General features: G+C 40.0%; 1 protein-coding gene across 2 annotated transcripts in view; it reads right to left on the minus strand.

The window, feature by feature from the left end:
- Positions 1 to 306: 306 nt before the first annotated feature.
- The window catches only part of RBCX1 (Chaperonin-like RbcX protein), a 467,203-nt gene continuing 444,283 nt past the window's right edge, over positions 307 to 23,226 (minus strand). For both annotated transcript variants that reach the window (XM_089404192.1, XM_089404193.1), the window contains 3 exons: positions 1,369 to 1,385; positions 843 to 905; positions 307 to 723 (listed from right to left, as the gene is read on the minus strand). In XM_089404192.1, coding sequence (XP_089260318.1) covers positions 658 to 723; positions 843 to 905; positions 1,369 to 1,385 — 146 coding nt within the window. In that variant the 3' untranslated portion in view covers positions 307 to 657. The remainder of the gene's footprint in view (positions 724 to 842; positions 906 to 1,368; positions 1,386 to 23,226) is intronic.

Here is a 23,226-nt window from a genome sequence, read left to right on the forward strand (position 1 = left end):
CAATAACTATAACTACTGGACTTCTATCCCATAACATCAATACTTTGACTAATGTGCAGTTTTACAACTCCAACCAAAAGGAATTAATGTCAGAAAAGCACCTAGTTCATAGATATATACAAATTTTTGAGAAGCGTATTAAACCAATGAACCTGACACAGTGTGAAGCTTAGAAAATCATGGTTCTGCTTCGCTTAGCTTAAGCCCAATAGTGTAATAGGTAATCTATCATTTAATAGAATAATTGTTGCAAATGCAACATGTTTTCTATTGTTAATATTTTTGGTGTAATTTTGACCGTGGATATGTAAAGTTGCATAAATATTATTTGTGGCGGAGATATTGAATAGTAATCACAATACAAAGTCGGACAAGTATACAAGTCTTTCAAACATGTCTATCATGAAAGATAACCAGGTAGTTTTCCCTTCACAACGAAGTAGAATTAACAGTTTGCAATTGAGAAATTGTACATGTTAGATCTTGAAGTCGACAGCTTTTGCATTCTTCGTGGTTAAAACAATATTTAGATTTTTCCATTAAAACCAACTCGTACCATTTGATCTCAAGAAAATATACCGTGCTATATGTAGGTCTTGTCAATTTTCTGCGAAAATGGATTAAAGTACATAACAAGGCAATGCAATTAGAATTGATTTACTCTACATGGCTTGTCTCTGTGATATAATCCCTCATAAGTTTTTTGTTTGACTTGTTAGCATTCTGCAAAATTCCAAAAGATACGACAATCAGGTGCTATAAAACAAACCTATGTTTTTTGTCCAAAGATAGAAACATTCTAGAGAAAGAAACAAGATCACCAAAGGGTAGAAATTTTGAACCTCAAGAACAAGTTTTCTAAGGTTCTCCCACTCAAAGTCAAGTTGGGCATATGCAGAACGCACCTAAATTGCAACAATATCATAATCACATTAGCTATGGACCTATTAATAAAATAAGTGGCTTCATCTGTTTTTAAGTGTTCATGATTTCATGCAACATAGACTGCGACATAGGATACACAAGAAAATCTGAGATTAAAAGAGGCTCATATTCTTTATATAAAGACAATTAGAACATACAGCTAGAAATTTCACTCTACGTTCCAAGCAAATTGCGATATAGAAAGAGAAGTCATTTTTAAAAAATGAAGTGACAAAACTAGACCTTATATCATAATAATTTCCAAACAATAATATGGCTTCCAGGACATGTTAATTTGAAATTAGCATCAGAAATACCAAAGGGGGTGCCCTATTCTAATCCCCAAACCCTTTCTAGCATAATCGTTACAGTTCGAAGATAATATTAAAAGGTTCTGCATTCATTTTTACTTCGGTAGGAACTCAGGAGAGAAAAAATCCTCACCTCCATAATACGCATGGCTGAGTGACACCCATTCCATATATGCAACATAACACAAAGATTATTGTCAAATAAGAACTTTAATAAAAGTTTCGCAATAAGCTAACTAGTTTCAAATAAATAAATAAAAAGAAGAAAGGAAAAGCTTAAGAAAGATCCCCATAATAATAAAATCTATATTGTAAAAAGAGCTCTTCATCATTACGAGAGATTGACAAATTGTTATTTAATCTCTGTTTATTAGACAAGCTTAATTTTCTTTTCTGCAAAAGTGGCTCAATTTTTCCACATTCGTACAATAATTTCTAGAACTTACGCAAATGTATCATGAATGCATTTATAATCTTCAACATATGACTAAAAGCTATAACATGAAGCTAAGGATGTTTAAAAGACTTTAACAATATTAAACACTATAGGATTGAAATCCTTATGGGTCACACTATCTGGGAAGTATGTCATAATTCTTGTGCACAAGCCAATAATATGTCTAATCATTTGTCCTTCAAACTCACAAGCAATAATCATTGACCATAAGTGCAACAAAAAATCAGTAAGGTATCCTTTAATACCACGACAATTGTGAATTCAAACTATATGAATGGCAATCTCCCGTTAGCAGACCACAACATATCTGACTGCACATAATCCAACATATAACTTCTTTCCTAATATCCCAAAATCCAAGATGCTTCTAAGGTATAAAGACCTCTAAAGCAACGTCGATGTACCTAAAATCCACTTGGGAACTTCTATTGGGTCATGGTTTATCAATCTCTCAAACACAACATGCTAAATCCATCAAATATTGGCGTCTACACTGCCGTAGTTATTAAACCATCCAAAAGTGAGGAAAGATGCTTGAAACTTTTCTCGGAATAATCAAACATCAAATGGAATACTCGCGATAAACTTAAACTTGGATTGATCATGTCACTGTGAGTACAATAGCTTAGAGATTCAAACAAGTAAACAATATGGTATCTTCATGTTAATCAATGTACATAACATAAATATCTTCAAACCTTATGATTGGCTAGTTATAGAGTACAATATTTTTAGTAAAATACTTCTTATATTCAGATAAACATATCTACATTCGAAAAAAAGGGAAAATTGTGAAATTTTTTGAATCTACACATCAAAAATCCTACTGCAATTTATCATCTCCTACTTGTTTTTACATTCAACAAGTTATTTAATTATTTAAATAGCGATGAAACACGATTGCAGACTACACAAACATACAAATCATGAACTAAAATAGAACGAGACAAATACACAAAGGACACTGTTATTTTTGGACAATCGTCCCCGGAAAAACCCAATTCAGGAAAACTGGTGCAACATATAGAGGGATTGTATTATTAAGCAAATTTCTGAATACAACTAGGGTGCCACATCCGGCGCACCCAACAGAGAATAAACCTGGCAGAAGTACCTCTATCCGGAGACAGATGAAAAAACCCCATAGGTGACTGCATTATTCCTAGCGCTGGAACTGTGTCACCTCCTCTAGGAGCTACGTCACTGTGTCAGAGCTCTCCCTCTTTGTCATTACGTTAGAGCTCTCCCACTGCATCATTGCGACACTGCGTCACTGTGTCAAAGCTCTCCCTTTGCATCATTGTGTCAAAGCTCTCTCTGTGCTGTCTCTCCTGGTGCTTCTCTATCTCTTTGCTATGTATTCTTAGCCTTGAACTGAAGTCCCTGTACCAAATTTCCCCTCTCACTACAATAGATCACTTGTTTGATTTTCTCAGCAAACTTTGCCCCAAAAAAATCGAACTGACTCATCTCTCAAGTGTATCTCCAACTCACCCTCAAGCCTCCTCTTATACTTTTCCTATTGATGAATCAACGACCAAGATTAAATCCCTAATCAACGGCTAAGATTAAAAGAGACTCGTTCCTCGTCACTTAGAAGTTTCTCACCCATATTCTTATTGATATCCATTAATATTTTTATTTTCCTAAGTTTAGACTTAGAAACTCATTAAAAATATTAATTATTTTAATAACTCCTCATCCGTGTGGAATTTCTCCAAACGATTTCTGAGTTTTGGAGATCTCATGTGTTCTAGCCCCTCCACAAAATTTCGGAGCTAAAGCACATCCTATGCTACCCAAAATCAAAAAAAATAAATAGAAAAATGGCATGTAGCATGGTATTTACATCCTCTTCCTCAAAGCAACAAAAACATAAATAAAAACTGAAGAGGCAGTAGGATCTAACAATTAGCTAAAATGTGTTGATGATAGTGTTGAACTTTAGACATGATTTGCACCTAAATTCCAATCAATCTTTCCTAGAAACGTCCTGCAACCATAGAGGAAGCACCTTAACCATACTCTTGCAGGAATCACTCAGTATCGTGACAGGACACCACCCCCTTATTGAGTCTTTGGCAGCATTCTTGGGAATCAAACTAATTAGTCTGTAATTGAAGGACTCTGTCAAACAACATGTGGATAAGGCCTCGAAAGACAAATCATCCCCTAACATATCCCACATTGCCTTGTATAACACACAAGGAAATCCATCAATCCCAGGATATTTCCTATTCTGCGTCAAAGAAAGTGCAACAAAGAGCTCATCTTTTGTAAAATCATTGTCCAATTTGTCATAATCTCAACAAAGAAGTTATGTGGAACCCCCTGAAAGAAATTCTTGGCATCCACAATTGACTCTGACAAAGAATAAGGGGAAAAATGTAATATTTTTATTTATTTATTTAGCTAAAATTCCTAGAAAATATCTTCAGAAATCACAACATAAATTTTTGCCAAAAATAATAATAAAAATGCAACTCAAAGCCACAAAAATTGCAAATAAAATTTACTACAAGAAAACCCAATATTTTTATTAATAACTTCTAAGAGGAAATTACATCAATAATTTGAGGAAATAACCTGGAAAAATGCCCTCGGTCCTTGGCTCCTTGATTCTACAATTCGACCCCTCCATAAAATGGCAATTCGACTTCCTGGGTAGTGTAATTCGGCCCTCTTGATAGTCAATTTGGCCCTTCTTGGAAAATAATTCTTCAGCGCTCTAAAATTCGTCCTCCAACATATAGCAACTTAGTCTCTTTAATTTAGAAATTTGGCCCTCCCAATTGCCACAATTTGACCCCTCTAAATTTATATAATTCAGCCCTCTTGATAGTCAATTCGGCCCTTCTGGGAAAATAATTCTTCGGCCCTCTAAAATTCGTTCCTCCAACATATAACAACTCGGCCTCTCTAATTTTGCGATTTGGCCCTCCTAGCTACCACAATTCAGTGCCTCTAAATTTATATAACTCGACCCTCTTGGAGAACTAGTTCAGTTGCTACTGAAATTCAACCCCTTTTAATGACTCATGCGACCTCCTTGAAACTGGGACTCGACCTCCCTAGATTAGTAATTCAGCCTCCCTCTATTACTAGCAATTCAACCTACCTGAGAAGACAATTCGACCTCCTCGTAGAACTGATAATTCAGCCTCACTGAGTAGATAATTCAGCCTCCCTTGAAATTGGAAATTAGGCCTCCTCCTGAGCTGGTAACTTAATCCCCTTAAAGAATAAATTGGCTTTTTGTAGATGATCAATCTCCTAATTAGCTAGGGTGGCTATGCAACAACCGCAACGAATCACCACTAGCTAGGGTGTGTATTTCAACAACAAAATTGGGAATATTTGAGGGTATCACCCTCACATGGTAGCTACTTGAGTTCCTTGTCAATTCACAAACAAAATCACACACACCCACTTTCCTCAAGTCTCCTCTTCTTTATAACTTTTTTCCCCTCTAAAATACCATGGGTGGCTTAATAATACCATAGGTCACTCATTTATGTAAAGTGACTTTACCACCTTTTATTTAATTATTAATATAATATCTACTAATTAACCCATTTGACCCCCTTTTCCTTGCCGATAATCTACGAGGATCATGGTAGGCTACGACTTCGATTCTCTTGGCTTCTATGGATTGGAAAGGGGCATTACAGTCCCCCCTTCCCGAATTTGTGTGTCCTCAAACAAATGCAAGTTGGGATGTTGTAAGACTTGTTCACCTTCCCATGTGGCATCTTCTACTGGTAGGTCATTCCAACGGATTAAGTACTCCCTGATAATTCAACGACTCAACTTTTTTTCTCTTGTATCCATGATCTCCTCTAGAATGAGGACCAACTGCCCCTCCTCATCTAATGGCACATGTTATGGCTTAATATTATGAAATTGTATGTGAATATGCAATATCTAGTTGGGTTGTTCATTCTTTATAACTCTATCTTGCCTCTCATGTTATAGTTTTTCCTTCACTATTTAGTATTTACAGTTGCACATTATTTCTCAGCTGCAAACTCATGGCGATGATGGCATATCTTGTATCAGGGCTCTCACTTGCTCTCATATAACCTAGAAATCTACTTGGACTAATTATGCCCCAATATTGTATGGATTAATTACATCTTCTCCATACTCTTAAACCCATTTTTTTCATATTCTGACTCCATTACCCCTTGGATTAGCACTAGTGTTGGTCCACCATTCCAAATACTTCTAAGATGCATCTTACACTTTGTTTAGAGACACTCCCCTTGTGCCAAAGAAGAACCAACCTAGAACAAGACGAAGAATTAATGTGGTGATAGTGGAAAGCCTTCCCTAGTTCCCCTAGGGTTGCACTCATGTTTCACGAATTTCTCACTTAAGTGTGATTGTGCGCAATAACCTTCCCCACCCCAAAAGACCTTCTCAAAGGTGAAACTTGCCTCCAAATACATAGAAGTGCCTTGAAATATATAGAAGTACCCCAATTTGACATGTGAATGGGGTTAGGGATCCTCTTTTAGCCTCCCAAGCTAGCATTCATCAAATGTGCATTTGACCTTGTTTTATGAGCCAAGGTGACCTAGGTTCCCAAGGAACCCCTTTAAGATAAACCATCTTCCTCCATAGCAATCTATTGTATGCCCTAGGTCGCATCATGCAAGGTCTCCTTTGAATCTTCGTTCAATACATAAGGCCTAAAGAGATTCCAAGAATCACAATCTTATCACTATCCTTGAAGGTGATGCCTTTAAGCTCACTCCATCCATCATCATACAAAGTGCTAGCCTCCTATCATTTTGATCTAGCCATGAATGATGAATACAAATATGCCTAGACCAAAATTAATCAAGGGAAGTGTTTTCCAAGTCACTGCTCACCACCTATAATTGAAAATGATCTTAAACTTTGTGAAAGGGTTCACCTCTCAGTATGATGTCTACTGACCTTAGGAGCCCTCTTAAGACTAATAATTACCCTAAGGCATGTAAAATGAACCATGCATTTTCTGGCATCAAAACATATTTTTGTAATTTTGTTAGCATAAGTGTGGAAACTAAATATCCACAAAAATCTTGGACACCTTGCATTAGTCATTCTTTATATTTAGCACTTAAACTTATCACTTTGGATGTGACATAGATGGGAGAATTAATTGATGATGCACACCATACTTGTAGTTTTGTACACAACCATATCAATGACCTCACAGTCTATAGAGATTCCACAAATCTATCATTGTGGAAGATTGCAAATACTTAGTTTTCTTCCTCATTCATCATGCATAAGGACACGAGTGAAATCAAGACCGTTCTAGTATCCATTGTTATTTCATAGTTTTGGTCTTTTTGGATAAAGCATGATCAAAATGCTTCAATAAAGGTCCAAGTCCCAAGATATAATGTTGGGATGGTTGGTGGGAAGGGGAAAATACTACCATTAAAATCATGGGCCATATCATTTCTTTGTTGCAATTCATATAAATGGACCAACTCATCTTAGCAAGAGTTTTAGGAGGGAGGAGACTCCACAATTGAGTCCATGAACACCAGTATTTTAGATAATTGAATAGCTTGAGTATGGTACTTGTTACCACACAATCTAGCAAGGCCCCAAGGAAGGGAAACCTAAGGGACAACTACTAGGCTAAGTGACAACAATGGGACAATGACCCACTGTCACCTCATTCAAGGTCCCCTATTCTTTACGGACTTTCACCGATGTGAGGAGTCTCAGTAGGAAGGAAATCATTTGAAATGGACATGTCAATAATTGTTGGAAATGTAACTATTTTTGGTCTTCATAATTGCTATTGTGTTCATTTCAATATGTAAATCCAATGTAAAAATTAAAAGAAGAAAGAACAAAAAATTATTATTTCAAAGCATGGGTTTCATGCTTCTTATTGATGTTATTCTAGGTAAAAGCATGTTCTTCATGCTTCTAGGGTTTGTTAGGTCATAGGATTTATTGTCATGTGTCAGGAGAGTCAACATCATGATTATAAGACCCTTTCGAGCAAAATGTATCTTGAAAAAAAAATATTTTTAGTCTAGAAAGTCTTGGAAACCTCCAAAGTACAAGTCAACCCTGACAGCTAGAAGTCGGCGTAAAGGAGGGAATTCCACCCCTTGGAAAGGCTATAAATACAGATAGCTTTGACCTCATTTGACATACAAAGTCACACAAGTTCGATCTCTCAAGAAGAAGTTCAATTTGAAGCTGGGAAAGGAAAGAAAGGAATAACAAAGGTCTACAAGACAAGAAGGAATTTGCGTATGATTGCAGGAATTCGTGATCACAAGAATTCGTGTGTGATTGCAAGAATTTGCGATTATAGGAATTCGCAGTGTAATTATAGGAAATCGACTTCTTGTATTAAGCCACTGGAAGAGTGAATATTTTGTTTTGATCTTGTTGACCTTGGGAGAATCTGTTTTGCTCAAAGGATTGTTGGAATAACTATCTTAGGGTTTCTACAACAACTACAAGGCCAAAGTTACAGGTTGAAGTTACAAGGTCAACGCTGGGGATCAAAGTTGCAATTAGAAGCTGGTTGGTGCAATATTGAGCCTTGTTTATCTGACCTATTTGGAAGGACTTTTTGAAGGGATGACTTGGTACTTGGAGGAGGACTTGGTCTAGGGTTTGGCCCTTTGTTGTCTCGTTTGAAACAGATTCTATAAGAAGAGAAGAAATTTCTCTGGTTTTCCCCTTGGAGGGGTTTTTCCCTGGCTTGGAGCCTAATTTTTGTGTTCACTGCCTTTATTGTTTTTGTTCTTGATAATTGTTTGATGAAGAAGAACTAATAATGAAAACACAAGGAGATAAATTAAGTTCACAAGCAATTATTAAGGTTAAGGAAAATTGGAATCAATAGTTGCCACATTGCATTTTCCAACATGGTGTCAGAGGTAAGGTGAACAAGAAGGCAACTGGAAGGATCATCTTGTGGACATAAGAAGGGTTTGCGTAGGGGAATCACTTGCAAAAGACTATATCAAGCCCTCATCAAGAAGAAAGTCAGAAGAGGAAAAATTACAAGAAGGTTTTTGATCTCTCCTGGAAGAGATCTATTCAAAGGCTCATTGGAAGACATCTTTGGAGGAAGCATCAAAGGATCTTGGTATCATTCATCACTCCTTGAAGTTGTTGCTAAAGGTATCCTAGGAGACATCTTTCTAGGACATCATTGAAGCCTCCTTGAAGATCTTGAATGTCTTGAGATAGTTGGAGACATCATCAAAGAAGGGAAGACTCTTGATTGGCAAGTATCATATTGTTTCTCTATGTTTGAACCTACAGGTCATATGGGTTCTTTCAGCGAGGAAAGAAATAAGTTTGTTGGCTCAGCGAATTTCCTAGCATGGAAGCAAAGGATTGATCTGGCACTTACAAAACATGAAGTAATGGAATAAGTTCTCGGTGAAATTACTAAACCTAGCAAAGACAAGACTCAAGAAATAGTAAAATACAAGAAAGGAGAAGTAAGTGCACAAAGGATCATTGTTGAATCCATTAAGGATCATCTTGTTCCATTTGTTGCAAATTTGAAGACTTCTAAGGCTATGTATGACAAGCTAGTAAATTTGTACTATATAAGTACATCAGGATAAAAGATTTCTTTGAGAAATAAACAACATAAAATGAAGAAATCGAATTTTCTAATGAAGATTTCTCAAATAAGAGATCAGTTGCAGGGGCTTGGGGAGACAATTATTATTATTATTATTTTTATGAAATGACCATTTGTGTACTAAATGCATTACCACCAGAATGGAGTAGTTTTGCAACTAGCATTTACTTTAAGAAAGACTCAACTCCTTTTGAAGAGTTGTGGGCTCAATGCATTTTGGAAGAAACTAGGATCAAGGAAAAAGATGACATCAAATCAAATGAATAGTCTCAAGTCTTTATTGCCAGGACCAAGAAGCTAAAGAAGGGAAATTTTGGAAAGTCAAAAAAGAAGCCGAATACGTCCAAGGTTCAATGCTTTGGATGCAATGAATATGGACACTTTAAAAGGCACTGTCCAAACAAGCAGAACAACAAAAGAAAGGAACAAAGCGAAGCTCACATAGATGAAGAAATGGGAGAACTTGAGAAGAAGCCGAAGAAAGAAGATATCAAAGATCTTTACTATGGAAGGTATCCTCTCTGTCAGGCATTCTGTAATATTATGTTAGAGGGAGTCATTTTGATAAGGTGGATCATCATAATCCTGTAAAAACCATCATTTTAAAAGGTTCTTAGAAGAAGCATTATGACAAGGTTAGTATAGTACATTCCATATAGTATGAAAACAATACTCATAAGATGGAGGAATGCAATTGGTCAAGTTGCAGGTTCATTACAGAGCATATAGCTAGATGATTGAATGAACGCATATTAACTCTTGAGTAGGATTCATGTGTACAAAAACTTGTAAAAGAAGTTGGTCATAAAATATGTTTAGTGAACCTTTCGTATGGTTATATGATGCATGAAAGAAGAATTTGACTTAATCTAGAATGAATAAAGGATTAAGATTTTCTCTCGAGATTATATAGAATAGTGATTAACATCTAGTATAATCTCAAGAAGAAAATTGTAACTTGGTAATAAAGTTTGATCCTTGGGTACTCTAATGAATGAAGGCAGGTTCGTGTGGAGATTTACCATGAGGATGTTGATGCTTGGATGAGAAGGTCATCATGATAAGGTAAGCCTAATATTTATGTTATCGATTATCTGGTTAAAATATTGTTTTGCTACCTAGAAGGATATTGCAAGAATATGTAATGTCCCCATTTTTATTCTTCTTCATAGTACAACCAGGGTGGATTTCCAGGGCAGGGGATGGCCAGGTCAGTGGAGTAGGTTTATGTCATCAGGCGTTTTGATGGCATTCGCTTGGCATATTCATCATCATGAGTAGTTCCACACATCTTGTTTTTGGTTCCGTGACTTTCTGATAATTCCCATAAAACGGGGTTATTATTGGCATAACTTAATTAATTATGCTCGAGGTGGCATTCTAGGGAGATTAATTGATGGAACACCTTAGTGTAATAGCTCGTTGGAACCGGAACGAGAAGATCTATAGGATGGGATGCTGAGAAGTGACTTCCAGTGGCCGAAGAGAGTATGGTGGGCGATTTACCATTTTCCTTAGTTAAAAATGACTTTAATTAGTCATTTAATTAAGGAAAAATAATTAATTAGAGGAAATGGGCCAAAAGTGACTTAAGTAAAATAAAATAAAATAAAATGGGTCACTTAAGATAAAGTCAATGGAGGAGCTTCTAGAATAATAATAAAATAATAAAATAAGATGCTTCTAGAGGCTTGGAGATCTATCCATCAAATCTATAAAAGAGGAGGAGATCATTTGGAGACATATTGGATTTGTTATTGTTTCTTGTATGAGAGGTTGAGAACCCGGTTCTCTACTCCATTGGTAGCCCCAGGAAGGAAACCCTCAGGTGATTTAGACAGATTGGGCGAGCACCCATTTCCCCTTGGTGGATTCATTCGGAATCCACATGTGTAGTGATTGATTTCCTGTTTTAGTTTGGAGGTCGGTATCAATATTATTACATATTTTGGAGGGTCATTCCCAACTATTGTATTGGCATATATTTCTATATAATAAAGCTGGATTTTGTTGTTGCATTTCTCATTGTTCCTCATGTGGTGATCCTTTAATGAGATTTTCGTTCAATTTGTGGGTTTATTGTTTCTACCAAATTGCTGGTGTTTGGGTTTTACATGGAAATCTTCTGTTAAGTGCATGATAATTTTATGTGAAGTGCTTGTTCTAATTTTTTTTCATTTAGGACATTACAGTGGTATCAGAGCCTTGGTCTTGACTCAGCTTGCGGGTATTTTAGTTTCTAATTGTAGTGATTATTGTTGAGAGAGGTTTTCACTGAAGAATTCCAAAGCCAGATTCTAGTAGCAGAATGAAAATTTATTAAAGAGCTCAACAAATTTTCCTTATTAAATGAGCAACAAATTCTCAAACAAATTGTTGAAGACATTCTACAAATTAGAGCATCTAAATTTATAATGTTGTAGACACTCATACTACATTTTATTAATATGGGGGCTGTGTCATTTCAAAGAGCCTGTGATTTCTTTTAAAAGTGGGGTCGATTTTCTTTTCATTTGCAGCGAGCCACATTTTTTTTCCATGTTGGAAATCGATTTGTTTCGGGGTACTCATGGGCCGAAAAGGAAGCCACATCAACTGTTAAAAAGGGTCGAGTCAATAGCTATCGCAGTGCTTGCAAGTCAAAGGGGGCATTGTCATGCCCCCAGGCCTACGTAGTCTTTCAACTGTACTTGGCGAGGTGCGGCACCACCGAACACTTTCTTTTCACCAATACTTATGTTCATGGACTATGCTTAACCATATGTCTACTTAGTTTGTTTTTCGCAACCAAATATTATTATGTTTCCGTTATACCAATGAACACCCATACACATTCATTATCATCAGAAATTATACATGAAGAACACAATTGCACAGTATAAAGGGGGGGCAACTCCCTGAACAATGAGTCTGCCAGAATTCAATATTATAGAACTTTACAATTTTACAAAGCTTTACAAGTATACTTGGGAAACACCAAGTTTCATACTTAGACAATTTTACAACAAGGTCACACCTTCGTGTGCCAACCGAGTTCCTTGCTCGAGTTGGGCGGGCGTGCCCTCATACGAGCTGCCAACCGCACTCCTCAACTGAACTTCGTTTATCTCTACACGACGGGCGGGCGATCTCACCCGAGTCACCCCACATTTCCTCTTGCACGACAGGCGGGCGACCTACCCAAGTCACCCGAGACACCTTCACACGGCAGGCAGGCGACCTCACCCTAGTCCCCGTTCACCTCCACTGTGTTTCTTCTTGCGCGCCGGGCGGGCGACCCACCCGAGTCACCACCCGTGCTCGGGCGGGCGACCTCACCTGAGTCACCCCGCATTTCCTCTTGCATGACGGGCGGGCGACCTACCCAAGTCACCCAAGACACCTTCACACGGTGGGCGGGCGACCTCACCCTAGTCCCCATTCACCTCCACTGCGTTTCTTCTTGCGCACCGGGCGGGCGACCCACCCGAGTCACCATCCGCGCTCCTCGTTCGAACGATGGGCACCTTCACCCGCGCTCCTCGTCCGAACGATGGGCACCTTCACCCGTGCCTTTCACCTTTCACCAAACCTGCGTGCTATTCTCTGTGTAGCTTTGCCCGTGGAGCGGGCGCATAGACCTGCACCTTCGCTCGACCTCCTACACTTTTTCGCACTGCTCCTTTGATGTAGAGCGAATGACCAAGTTCGAATGATTCCTTTCAACGCTCCAACGTTCAACAATATATATGCTTCACGCATGGTCGTGCCACCCATGGCCGACCTGCGCTTCTATGTTCAACCGACGCCTTTGTATGCCTATTTGATGGGTCGGCCCATCGACCAATGCCCCAAGTTACATTCCTTTGTTGTCGGCTTGTTCGAATGAACCCACCAGCTCGTCCTCTATAAATATACATGACTCGCTCTTCACTTTCGCACGCACGCATCAAGTGTTCGCTCTGCCATTTGTTAACTCGTCCAACTGTGCGCTCGTTTTCTCGCCAAACTCATCGCACTTCGTGTGGCGGTCGTGCCTTGGACCGCAGGTCCTTACATCCTCCCCCACTTGAAATCATTGTCGTCCTCGACAATATCTCGTCTCGGCAACCATCTGTCACCAAGCTATCCATACCAATGCATACACCCCATCGGTATGTCATACATCGGAAACCATCTCAATCCATGATCATCAACCACCCTGTCACAATATCCACATGCTGCTCTCCATCGTGGAAGGCTGGCCCCTCCATCTCAAGCTACATGCTTTCTGTGACATATCATGTCGATCTCATCATGTGTCGTCCTCGTGTGAACTGCTGCCATGATACCCCAACGTAATGCTAACACATCTCTGTACACTAACGTCCCCCATGCCTCAAACTAGTCGGGTGATCAGTCCAACTGTCACGCTCAAACCATGAGAATGCACATCCTCATGCCACCATCAGTTGTTTCTCAGAACACCTTGTCACATCCTCAACTCGATCAAGAATCCAACTTCATATAAGTAAGCCATGCTCAGGTCCATGAAGTAGTCCTCATCTCATCTGCAACATGTTGTCCATGATGTTTGGTGTCAATGTGCTGTATGAAATCAGCCGCATCTATCCCAACATCATCCATCTACTCAAAGTGAAGAGATCTCCTCGTCAAACTCGACTCTCGATGTGCCACATCTAGGTCTATGAAGCCACCTCCATCATATCTGCAATGTTCCATCCCTCAAGTCTGCCATAGAAACAAGTATACACCTGTCTCATCTATGCATGTGCTGCTCATGATCATAGATTAATCAGATTTTAATATTTCTTAAGTCTAAACTTAGGAATATGATTAATTAAAGTGTATTAATTAAGTCATGGTGAGAATCTTCTAGAAAAAGACTTGGATCGAGTTCTAGTTAATCTTAGCCATCGATTAAGTTTTAATCGTGGCCAATGATGTCTCAACGAGATATTATAAGGAGAAACTCGATGGGGCTTGGAGAACACACACTAATAGTTTGATTTGACCGGCAGATCGATTTCCAGAGTAGCAGCGCTGAGTTGTTGGAGAGAGAGCTAGTGAGCTCAAAGCAGTGAGAGAGGGGTAAGGATAGTAAGGCCGGAGGAAGTTTTCCCAATTCCGGTGAGTACACTGCAAAGAGGTAGTGCAAAGCCACATAGAGGCAGCGCAGTGCTTCAGAGGGGATTCCATATTTTGCCAGGGAGAAGCAGTGATTCAATGCTAGAAGCCGAGAGAGTTCGGAGGACAGGAGGATCCATCTTCCAGATAACGACTAATCAAATAGCGAGAGAAAAAGCAGTTCCGAGTTGTGAGGACGCAATACTGCATAGGCTGATGCAGTGATTGCATAGAGGCAACAAAGAGTAACTCAACTTGAGCCAAGGTCAGTGTCAGATTGCCTGTGGGAGTGAGATTTTTCTCACTAGATTTATTATCAGTCATTTCTCTATATGGATTGCTAGATTTGAGCATCCATAGTCTTGTACTCATATTTACTATTGCATAATATTAAAATCCTCAGTTGCTGCACCGCTTTTCCCGAGTTGGGATTTTCCGGATACTTCTTCCAAAAATAACAGTGTATTTGTGTGTGTGTGCATCTATTCTTCTAGGATTTTTATTTCTTCCGCAATATTTATTTTGTAAAGGTTGCAGTGTATTTGTTTCGATATTTTTTGTAGCACACAACAAATAATTTGTTTAATTAAATTAACAAATAGAAGAGATAACATCAGTTGCTGCAAATGGATTCCGGGTTTCAGAGTTTTCACATGGTATCAGAGCACAGATTGAAGCCGGAGAGCTCAGTTGCAGGCTGGAAGAAGGAGCTTCGAAGCACTGCTTAAGCAGCTATTCGAAACCCTAAGGGTTGCACAGCTCCTTTGGCTAGGAGGGTCAATTTTTAAGGAAAAGTTTATTTCTCTGAGAGAGTCGACAGAGAACAAATTTTCCAGATCAAAGATTACCAGAGGTAGAGGGAGAAGCAGTCTTTTCCTTGTAGAGCAGATCTTCAGCTGGGACGCAGTTATTTTGCAGCAGTTTGCTAGTGCAGAATAGCGTCAGGGGGAAGGAAGAGCATACACTAAGGGAATTCTTTCCTCAGGGAACTTCTAGTCCAGAAGTTGAGCAAATTTTCCCACACTAGCAGGGAGTGTGTAGAGCTAGCCAACAACTATGTAGAGGAGAAGAGGAGGAGTCGACTTTTTACAGAAATGGCATCAGCAGGGCTGAAAGATCAAGATCTATTGGATGGAGCCTCCAACTACGTGATCTGGAAGGCAAGAATTTCTTGTCTTCTAGATGAATATGATCTCAAAGCCTACATCTATAACGTGCTAGTTGTACCCATGGATGCAGATTAGATGAATACCTACAAGAAGGATATGGTGAAAGAAAAGAGGTTGATTCTCGATAGGGTTCAAGACCACGTGGTGTCTCACATAGCTAGCAAAGATACTGCCAAGCAGATGTGGGAAGCTCTCGCTACGCTATACCAGGGATCTTCCGAGCAGCAGAAGATGTATCTTGAGGAGAAGATGAGATGTACAAGGATGCAGAAAGGGGAGCGCATAGACCCCTTCCTCACTAGGATTCAGGATGTTCAAGACCATCTGTTTGCAGTAAGGTCAACACCCTAACCTACATAATTGGTGCAGTTAGCTCTAAACAATGTTTCGGAAGATTGTCAGGTCTTCACCCAGAGTATTTTGGGCAAAGACAAGTTTCCAGAGTGGGATCGAATGTGGGTTGATTTGCAGCAGGAGGATATGAGGCGAGATTTGGTGAAGAGAACCATCAGTGGCAGTAGCAGTAGTAGTGGGACAAAGCAAGTGAAGGAAGAGGAGAATGTGGCCCTCGCATCAAAGGGGCAGCAGGAGCAGCACAGGAGGAAGAAGGACCTTTCCAAGGTCAAATGCTTCAGATGTGGTGAGCTTGGCCACTACAACACCCAGTGTCCTCTCAGGAAGAAGGATAATGAGGAGAATCAGGACCAGGCAACAACTCATGCAGAGATCGATACGCTGTCCTCCAGATTAAAGGAAGAGTTTGCCAAGATCATTGATATACCTCCAGGAGTGAGGTGGGGTGATTTGGTTTTGTAGCCCCAGAGAGCTACAGGGTGGGCAAGATTCTTGAGGAGGTCCAACTCTTGAATCAACACCTTGCTACAGGGCCCACATTATTCAGTAGCAAAATGGATCAGTGGCAGTAGATGCAGTTAGATGCCAGAGTGACAAATGCAGAGTCTAGTTGCATGTCAGATGTTGGGGAGCGCAATGCAGAGTTGGCAGCAGTGCAATTGACACAGTGCAGAGTCAGCAGCAATGTAGATGCCTAAGTGACAATGCAAATACTAGCAGCAATCAGAGACTCCGGTGACAAATGCATCGTACTGATCACATTTGATTCAGTATTTAGGATGCTTTTCAATTGTAGATTTCGTAGTTGCAGCAACAATAGATGGAAAGGGAGTTGTAGTGAAGATGCAGGGTTGGTAGCAGTCTTGCAGAGTCAGCAGCGGCATGGATGCAATGTATATTAGATTTGCACAGTGGTTGGTGGGCAGCAATACCCAGACATCAACAGCATGATAGGAGATGATGCAGAGAAAGGGTGTTGTTTCAGTGGGTTGCAGCACTAGAACACATTCTTCGCTCAGAGGGAGTGTTAGTTTTTGTAGCATCGGATGTGTTCTCAAAATTTGGTGGAGAGGCTAGAATACATGTATTCTCCAAAACCTATAAATCGTTTATGGAAATTCCACCTAGAGACGACTTAATTAAAATAATTAATTAGATTTTAATATTTCCTAAGTCTAAACTTAGGAAATATGATTAATTAAAGTGTATTAATTAATTCATGGTGAAAATCTTCTAGAAAAAGACTTGGATCGAGTTCTAGTTAATCTTAGCCATTGATTAAGTTTTAATCATGGTCAATGATGTCTCAACGAGAGATTATAAGAAGAAACTCGATGGGTCTTGGAGAACACACTAATAGTTTGATTTCACTGGAAGATCAATTTCCAGAGTAGCAGCGTTGAGTTGCTGGAGAGAGAGCTAGTGAGCTCGAAGCAGTGAGAGAGGGGTAGAGATATCAAGGCCAAAGGAAGCTTTTCCAGTTCTAGTGAGTGCACTGCAGAGAGGCAACGTAGTGCTTTAGAGGGGATTCTGTATTTTGTTGGGGAGAAGCAGTGATTCAATGCCAGAAGCCGGAGAGAGAGTCCGGAGGCCAGGAGGATCCATCTTCCAGACAACAACTGATCAGATAGCGAGAGGGAAAGCAGTTTCGAGTTGTGAGGACACAGTGACTACAAAGAGGTAGCAAAGTGCAGCTCAACTTGAGCCAAGGTCGGATCGCCTATGGGAGTGAGATTTTTCTCACTATAGTTATTGTCAGTAATTTCTCTGTATGGATTGCTAGATTTGAGCATCCATAGTCTTGTACTTAGATTTACTATTGCATAGTATTAAAATCCTCAACTGCTGCACTGGTTTCCCGAGTTGGTTTGCGGGGACTTAGTCCAAAAATAATTGTGTATTTGTGTGTGTGTGCATCTATTCTTCCATCATTTTTATTTCTTCCGCGGTATTTATTTTGTGAAGGTTGCAGTGTATTTGTTTCGTTATTTGCCATAGCACACAACAAATAATTTGTTTAATTAAATTAACAAATAGAAGAAATAACATCAATTGCCGCAATAGGATTCCTGGTTTCAGAATTTTCACACCAAGTTGGAGGACGAATTTGCTTGCCTATCAGGCTCAGCTTCACAAGGTGTCTGGTATATAGACAGTGGAGTGTCAACTTACATGACAATGGTTAGAGAATATTTCTCTAGCTACAAGGAGGAGTAGATGGACTTCCAGATTATGATGGGAAATAGAACGAAGTGTACTCCAATAGGGAGAGGTACCATCGATTTTCAGAGGGAGTCAGGAGCAAGTACTAGCGCTACAGATGTACTGCATGTGCCAGGAATGGGTATGGGCTTGATTTCAGTATCCCAGTCACAGGATAAGGGATATGATATCCACTTCGTAGGGAAGAAGGTGTTTGTCAAACACTCGAGTTGGAAGAAGGTGAGATAAATTGGAGCTCGAAGCAACAGGTTGCGGCTCAAATCTCCAATAACACTAATAGGCAGTGACAGTAGTAGTGGGAAGGAACTAAATGAGCTATGGCATAGGAGAATAGGACATTTACACCATGGAACACTTAAGATGCTCAAGGAGACAGTAATAAGGGTTACAAAACTTGGCACGAAACACAATGATGTGTGTAGAGGGTGCGTGCTTGGGAAATATGCTAAGGCAACATTCCCAAGAAGTGACAGCAGAGCAGATGGCGTGTTAGGACTTATACACTCAGACATTTGTGGCCCGATGTCCACTAGAGCTCTCAGTGGGGCTGAATATTTTGTCACCTTTATTGATGACCATTCCAGGAAAACCTGGATCTACTTCTTGAAGACTAAGGATGAGGTCTTTGATCGTTTCAAGGAGTTTAAGGCTCTCGTGGAGAATGCGATAGGGAAGAAAATCAAGGTGCTTCGCTTAGATAATGGTGGAGAGTATATTGATAAAGACTTCACAGAATTTTGTGTGAAGGAAGGCATCAGAAGAGAGTGGACAACTCCATACAATCCACAGTAGAATGGGGTAGTAGAGCAGAAAAATAGAACTATGGCTGGGGCTGCAAAAACAATGTTGTATGACTAAGATTTGCCTAGGTTTCTATGGGTAGAGGTATGTAACACAACAATGTATATTTAGAACATGACTCCTCATAGAGCATTGGAGAAGAAAACGCTAGAAGGGGTCTTCATAGGGAAGAAGCCAAAAGTTAGTCACTTTAGGATCGCATTGCTTATTGCCATGTGCCAGATGAGAAGTGCACCAAGTTGGATTAGACTGTAGAGAAGGGGTTCCTCGTTGGGTATAGCGAAACCTCCAAGGCATGCAGGATCTACATCCCTAGCAGTAGGAAGATTGTAGTGAGACGGGATGTAAAGTTCATGGAAGATCGAGCTTTCAAGAGATCTTGTGAGATGCGTGTAAGTAATCAAAATCAACTAGTTGAAGCTCCATTGGTCCAACAACAGGGGTAGGCAGTGAGCCCACCAGTGGGACAGTCATAGGGATCCAGTAGAGTGACTAGTACTAGCATTTCCTTAGGTTCAAGGGATCCAATAAGATCTTAGCAGACAAAGAAGTAGAGGCAAAATGAGGAGGAGTTGGTTGAACCTCCCACCATTAGTGGTCGAACTAGTAGAGAAGTTCGTCAGACATTGAGAGATGTAGAGGAGTTCGTTGGAGCTGCTAGAACAGACAAAAGAGAGCACATAAAGCCTGACAGGTGCCAAGAATTGGTGGCTTAGGTTGCAGAACCTTCTAGCTTTGAGGAAGCTACACAACACCAAGTGTGGGTGGATGCTATGGTAGAGGAATACAGCTCTATCACGATGAAGGATGTTTGGGAGGTGGTGCCGAGGCCTGAGGATAGGTCAGTTGTAGGTTCTCGATGGATCTACAAGATCATGTATGCTGCAGAGGGTAGCATGGAGAAGTACAAGGCTAGGTTCATAGCAAAGGGGTATGCACATAAAGAAGGGATAGATTATGAGGATACCTTCGCCCCAGTTTCCATATACACTTCTATTCGGTCAATTACATCCCTAAAAACTCAGATGGGGTGGAAAATTCAACAAATGAACGTCAATACAACATTCTTGAATGGGGTGATAGAGGAAGAGGTGTACATAGAAAAGCCAAAGGGCTTCAAAACTCATGAGAGGCGCACTCATGTGTGCATACTGAAGAAAGCTCTATACAGGCTCAAGCAGGCTCCCAGGGCATGGTACAATAGGATAACAACTACTTTCAGTAGATGGGATTCGTCAAGAGTGACACGGAACTTACCCTTTACTACTTGATGGTAGAGGGTGAGCCACTCATCCTAGTATTGTATGTTGATGATCTCTTCCTGGCAGGATCATCAATGCTCATAGAGGACTGCAAGAGGAACCTGGTAGCAGAGTTTGATATGAAGGATTTGGGCTTGATACACTATTTCCTAGGATTGGAAGTGTGGTAGAAGGACGGGGATATCTTCCTTGGGAAAGGAAGATATGTTACAGATATTCTGAAAAGATCCAAAATGAAAAATTGTAGATCCATGTCTATGACCATGATCGCCAACTAGAAGAAAATAGATGCATCAAATGACAAGGATGTTGACCCCACCTTGTATAAACAACTCATCGGTTCTCTCATGTATCTAGTCAACACTACGCCAAATATCTGCTTCGGGGTCAATACTCTCAGTCCGTTCATGTTGGAACCGAAGATGGTACATTGGACAACATCAAGGCACATTTTGAAGTATGTGTGTGACACAATCCAGTATGGGTTGAGATATACTCGAGGGGATGACATCAGACTATGTTGGTTCACAGATGCAGATTTAGCAGGAAGTTTAGTCGACAGGAAAAATACCTCTGGGTACTGCTTCAACATTGGATCAGGAATGGTTTCTTAGTGTAGTAGGAAGCAGAAGTTAGTAGCACTGATCTCTACAAAAGCAGAGTATATGGCAGAAAGCAAAGATACATGTAAAGCTATTGGCTTTGGAAGCTACTGGTAAGCTTGTTCAGGCAGAGGATGGAGGCAACCAATGTCTATTGCGATAATCAAAGTTGCATCAAGCTCTCTGAGAATCCAGTGTTTCATGACAGGTCGAAACACATAGATATTTGTTGTCATTTCATCAGAGATTGTGTGCAGCGTGGAGTGGTCCAGCTACACTATGTTCCCACAGATGAGCAGGGTGCAGATACTCACGAAAGCTCTAGGAAGAGCTAAGTTTGTTTATTTCAGAGAATAGATGGGTATGGTGGAGAACCCATTTCAATAGAACCCATTTTAGTAGTAGGGACAGGATATTTCAGATGCTTCTCAGTGGTAGTAGTTGCAATGGTGTTAAAATTGTCAACCAGGGCAAAACTTCATGTGGGTCATCTTATTCATGGCTAATAATATTTTTATTAGATTCCTCTCGTCGAGAGGTGTAGGATTGATATAAAGATCATCCAATTCCGAAAAGTATTCATGGAGATATGAATTTATTTTGATTATGGAATTATTATCAAGCCGACCTACAACTCATGTAGGCTCAGAAGCCCAACAGTCGCATCTATTCACCCACCAACGTTGTGTATAAATATAAGAGGACTTTTCCTCATTTGGACTCGCTCATCTCATCACATCTCTCTCTCTCTACTGCGCAGATATGAGTCTCTTCTCTACTGCGCTGAAATGGGTCTCTCTCTCTCTCACATGTGAAGCCGGAAGCTGTTGAATTTGAAGCTGCAACTGCAGAAGTAAAGATTGACTTGCGTGGCCTAGAAGATCTCCTCTTTGGAACTACGCTGTAGGTTCATCTGAACCTCCTTTGAAAGCCACAACTTTTGGTGGTGGAATGAAGTCAATCCAACGAACGGTTTGCAAGATATCGACTGCCCTAGTTTGAAGCCGGAAACTGCTGAAACTGAAGTTGCAACTGCAGAAGTAAAGATTGAGTTGCGTGGCCTAGAAGATCTCCTCATCTGAACTGCGCTGTAGGTTCATCTGAACCTCCTCTGGAAGTCGAAACTTTTGGTGGTGGAATGAAGTCAATCCGACTGTCGGTTTGTGAGATATGGTCTGCCCTAGTTTGATAATGAAGCCGCTAATGCTGATGCTACTGATATAGGGTTTGCTACTGCTGATATGAATCAGATTTATTGTACTATTTCTCTCTACTGAATTATTGAAGATAAAAGAAGATTTGATCAAAGGGTTTCCCCACACATTGTGGGGTTTGTCCCTGGCTAGCCGCCACATCTTGTGTCTCTTGTCTTGGCTTGTTTTCTATCGATCGTTTAATGTTCTATCTGCACTTTGCTTTATGTACATATGATTGCTAATCGGTGGAATAAAATAAGAAAAAGAAGTAAACTATTATAAGCATAGAACATACCATAACTTAACATGGTATCAGAGCTGAGGTGAAGACAAAGCCCGAGCAAGAGCAAGAGCAATCATTGAAGAGAAGATTGGCAAGGCTATCCTAAAATAACTATGGGGTCCTCAACACTCTTTCCTGCCGAAGACAAGCTCCATGAGAAAGCTGACTATCACGGATGGAAGATTTCTATCGATCTAACCCTTGAAGATCAAGGAGTGCTGGACCATGTAAGAGGCAATATTGTTGAGCCTTCATCAAATGCATCTGTTGCTGCCTGGAACAAATGGAAAAATGGAAAAGTCAAAACAAAGAAGATCATCCGGGACTCTATCGACAAGCGCTTGGTGGCCTACATCTCTGATCTAGACAACTCCAAGGAAATCTACGACAGACTGGTGAGTTTATTTAAAGTTAATGATGCAAATCAAGTTTTGTTTCTTAGAAATAAGTTGAGGGAAATCAAGAAGGGTAAAGATGAAAGTATGCAAGCATACTTCTTAAGAATCACCGAGATCAAGAACGATCTCCTATCTATTGGGGAAACCATTACTGACAAAGAAATGGCACTCACAACTCTCGGAGGATTACCATCTGAATGGTATGTGTTCAGGACTACTCTTCCGAACAATAATGTAATTCCTAGTTTCGAGGAATTAATGGCTAGATGCATTCAAGAAGAAACAAGGGAAGAAGTGCAAGAAATGGCCATGCCTAAAGGTCCTCCTGCTGTCGTTTCTTCTCATGCAAAGAAAATAAAGGACTCACACCAGGACGATGATCAAAATCCCTCTTATGGCAAATCAAAGGAATGACAAATTCAACAGCAAAGGTAAGAGGAGAGCTGGAGATCGAGGAAGAGGACAACCATTCAAGAAGGCTAGAAAGTCCAGGATGTATTAAATGCA

Source organism: Pinus tabuliformis, chromosome 2_2 (assembly GCF_031772625.1).
Source record: "Pinus tabuliformis cultivar Carrire ecotype Pingquan chromosome 2_2, CPIR1, whole genome shotgun sequence".
Classification (NCBI taxonomy): Eukaryota; Viridiplantae; Streptophyta; class Pinopsida; order Pinales; family Pinaceae; genus Pinus; species Pinus tabuliformis.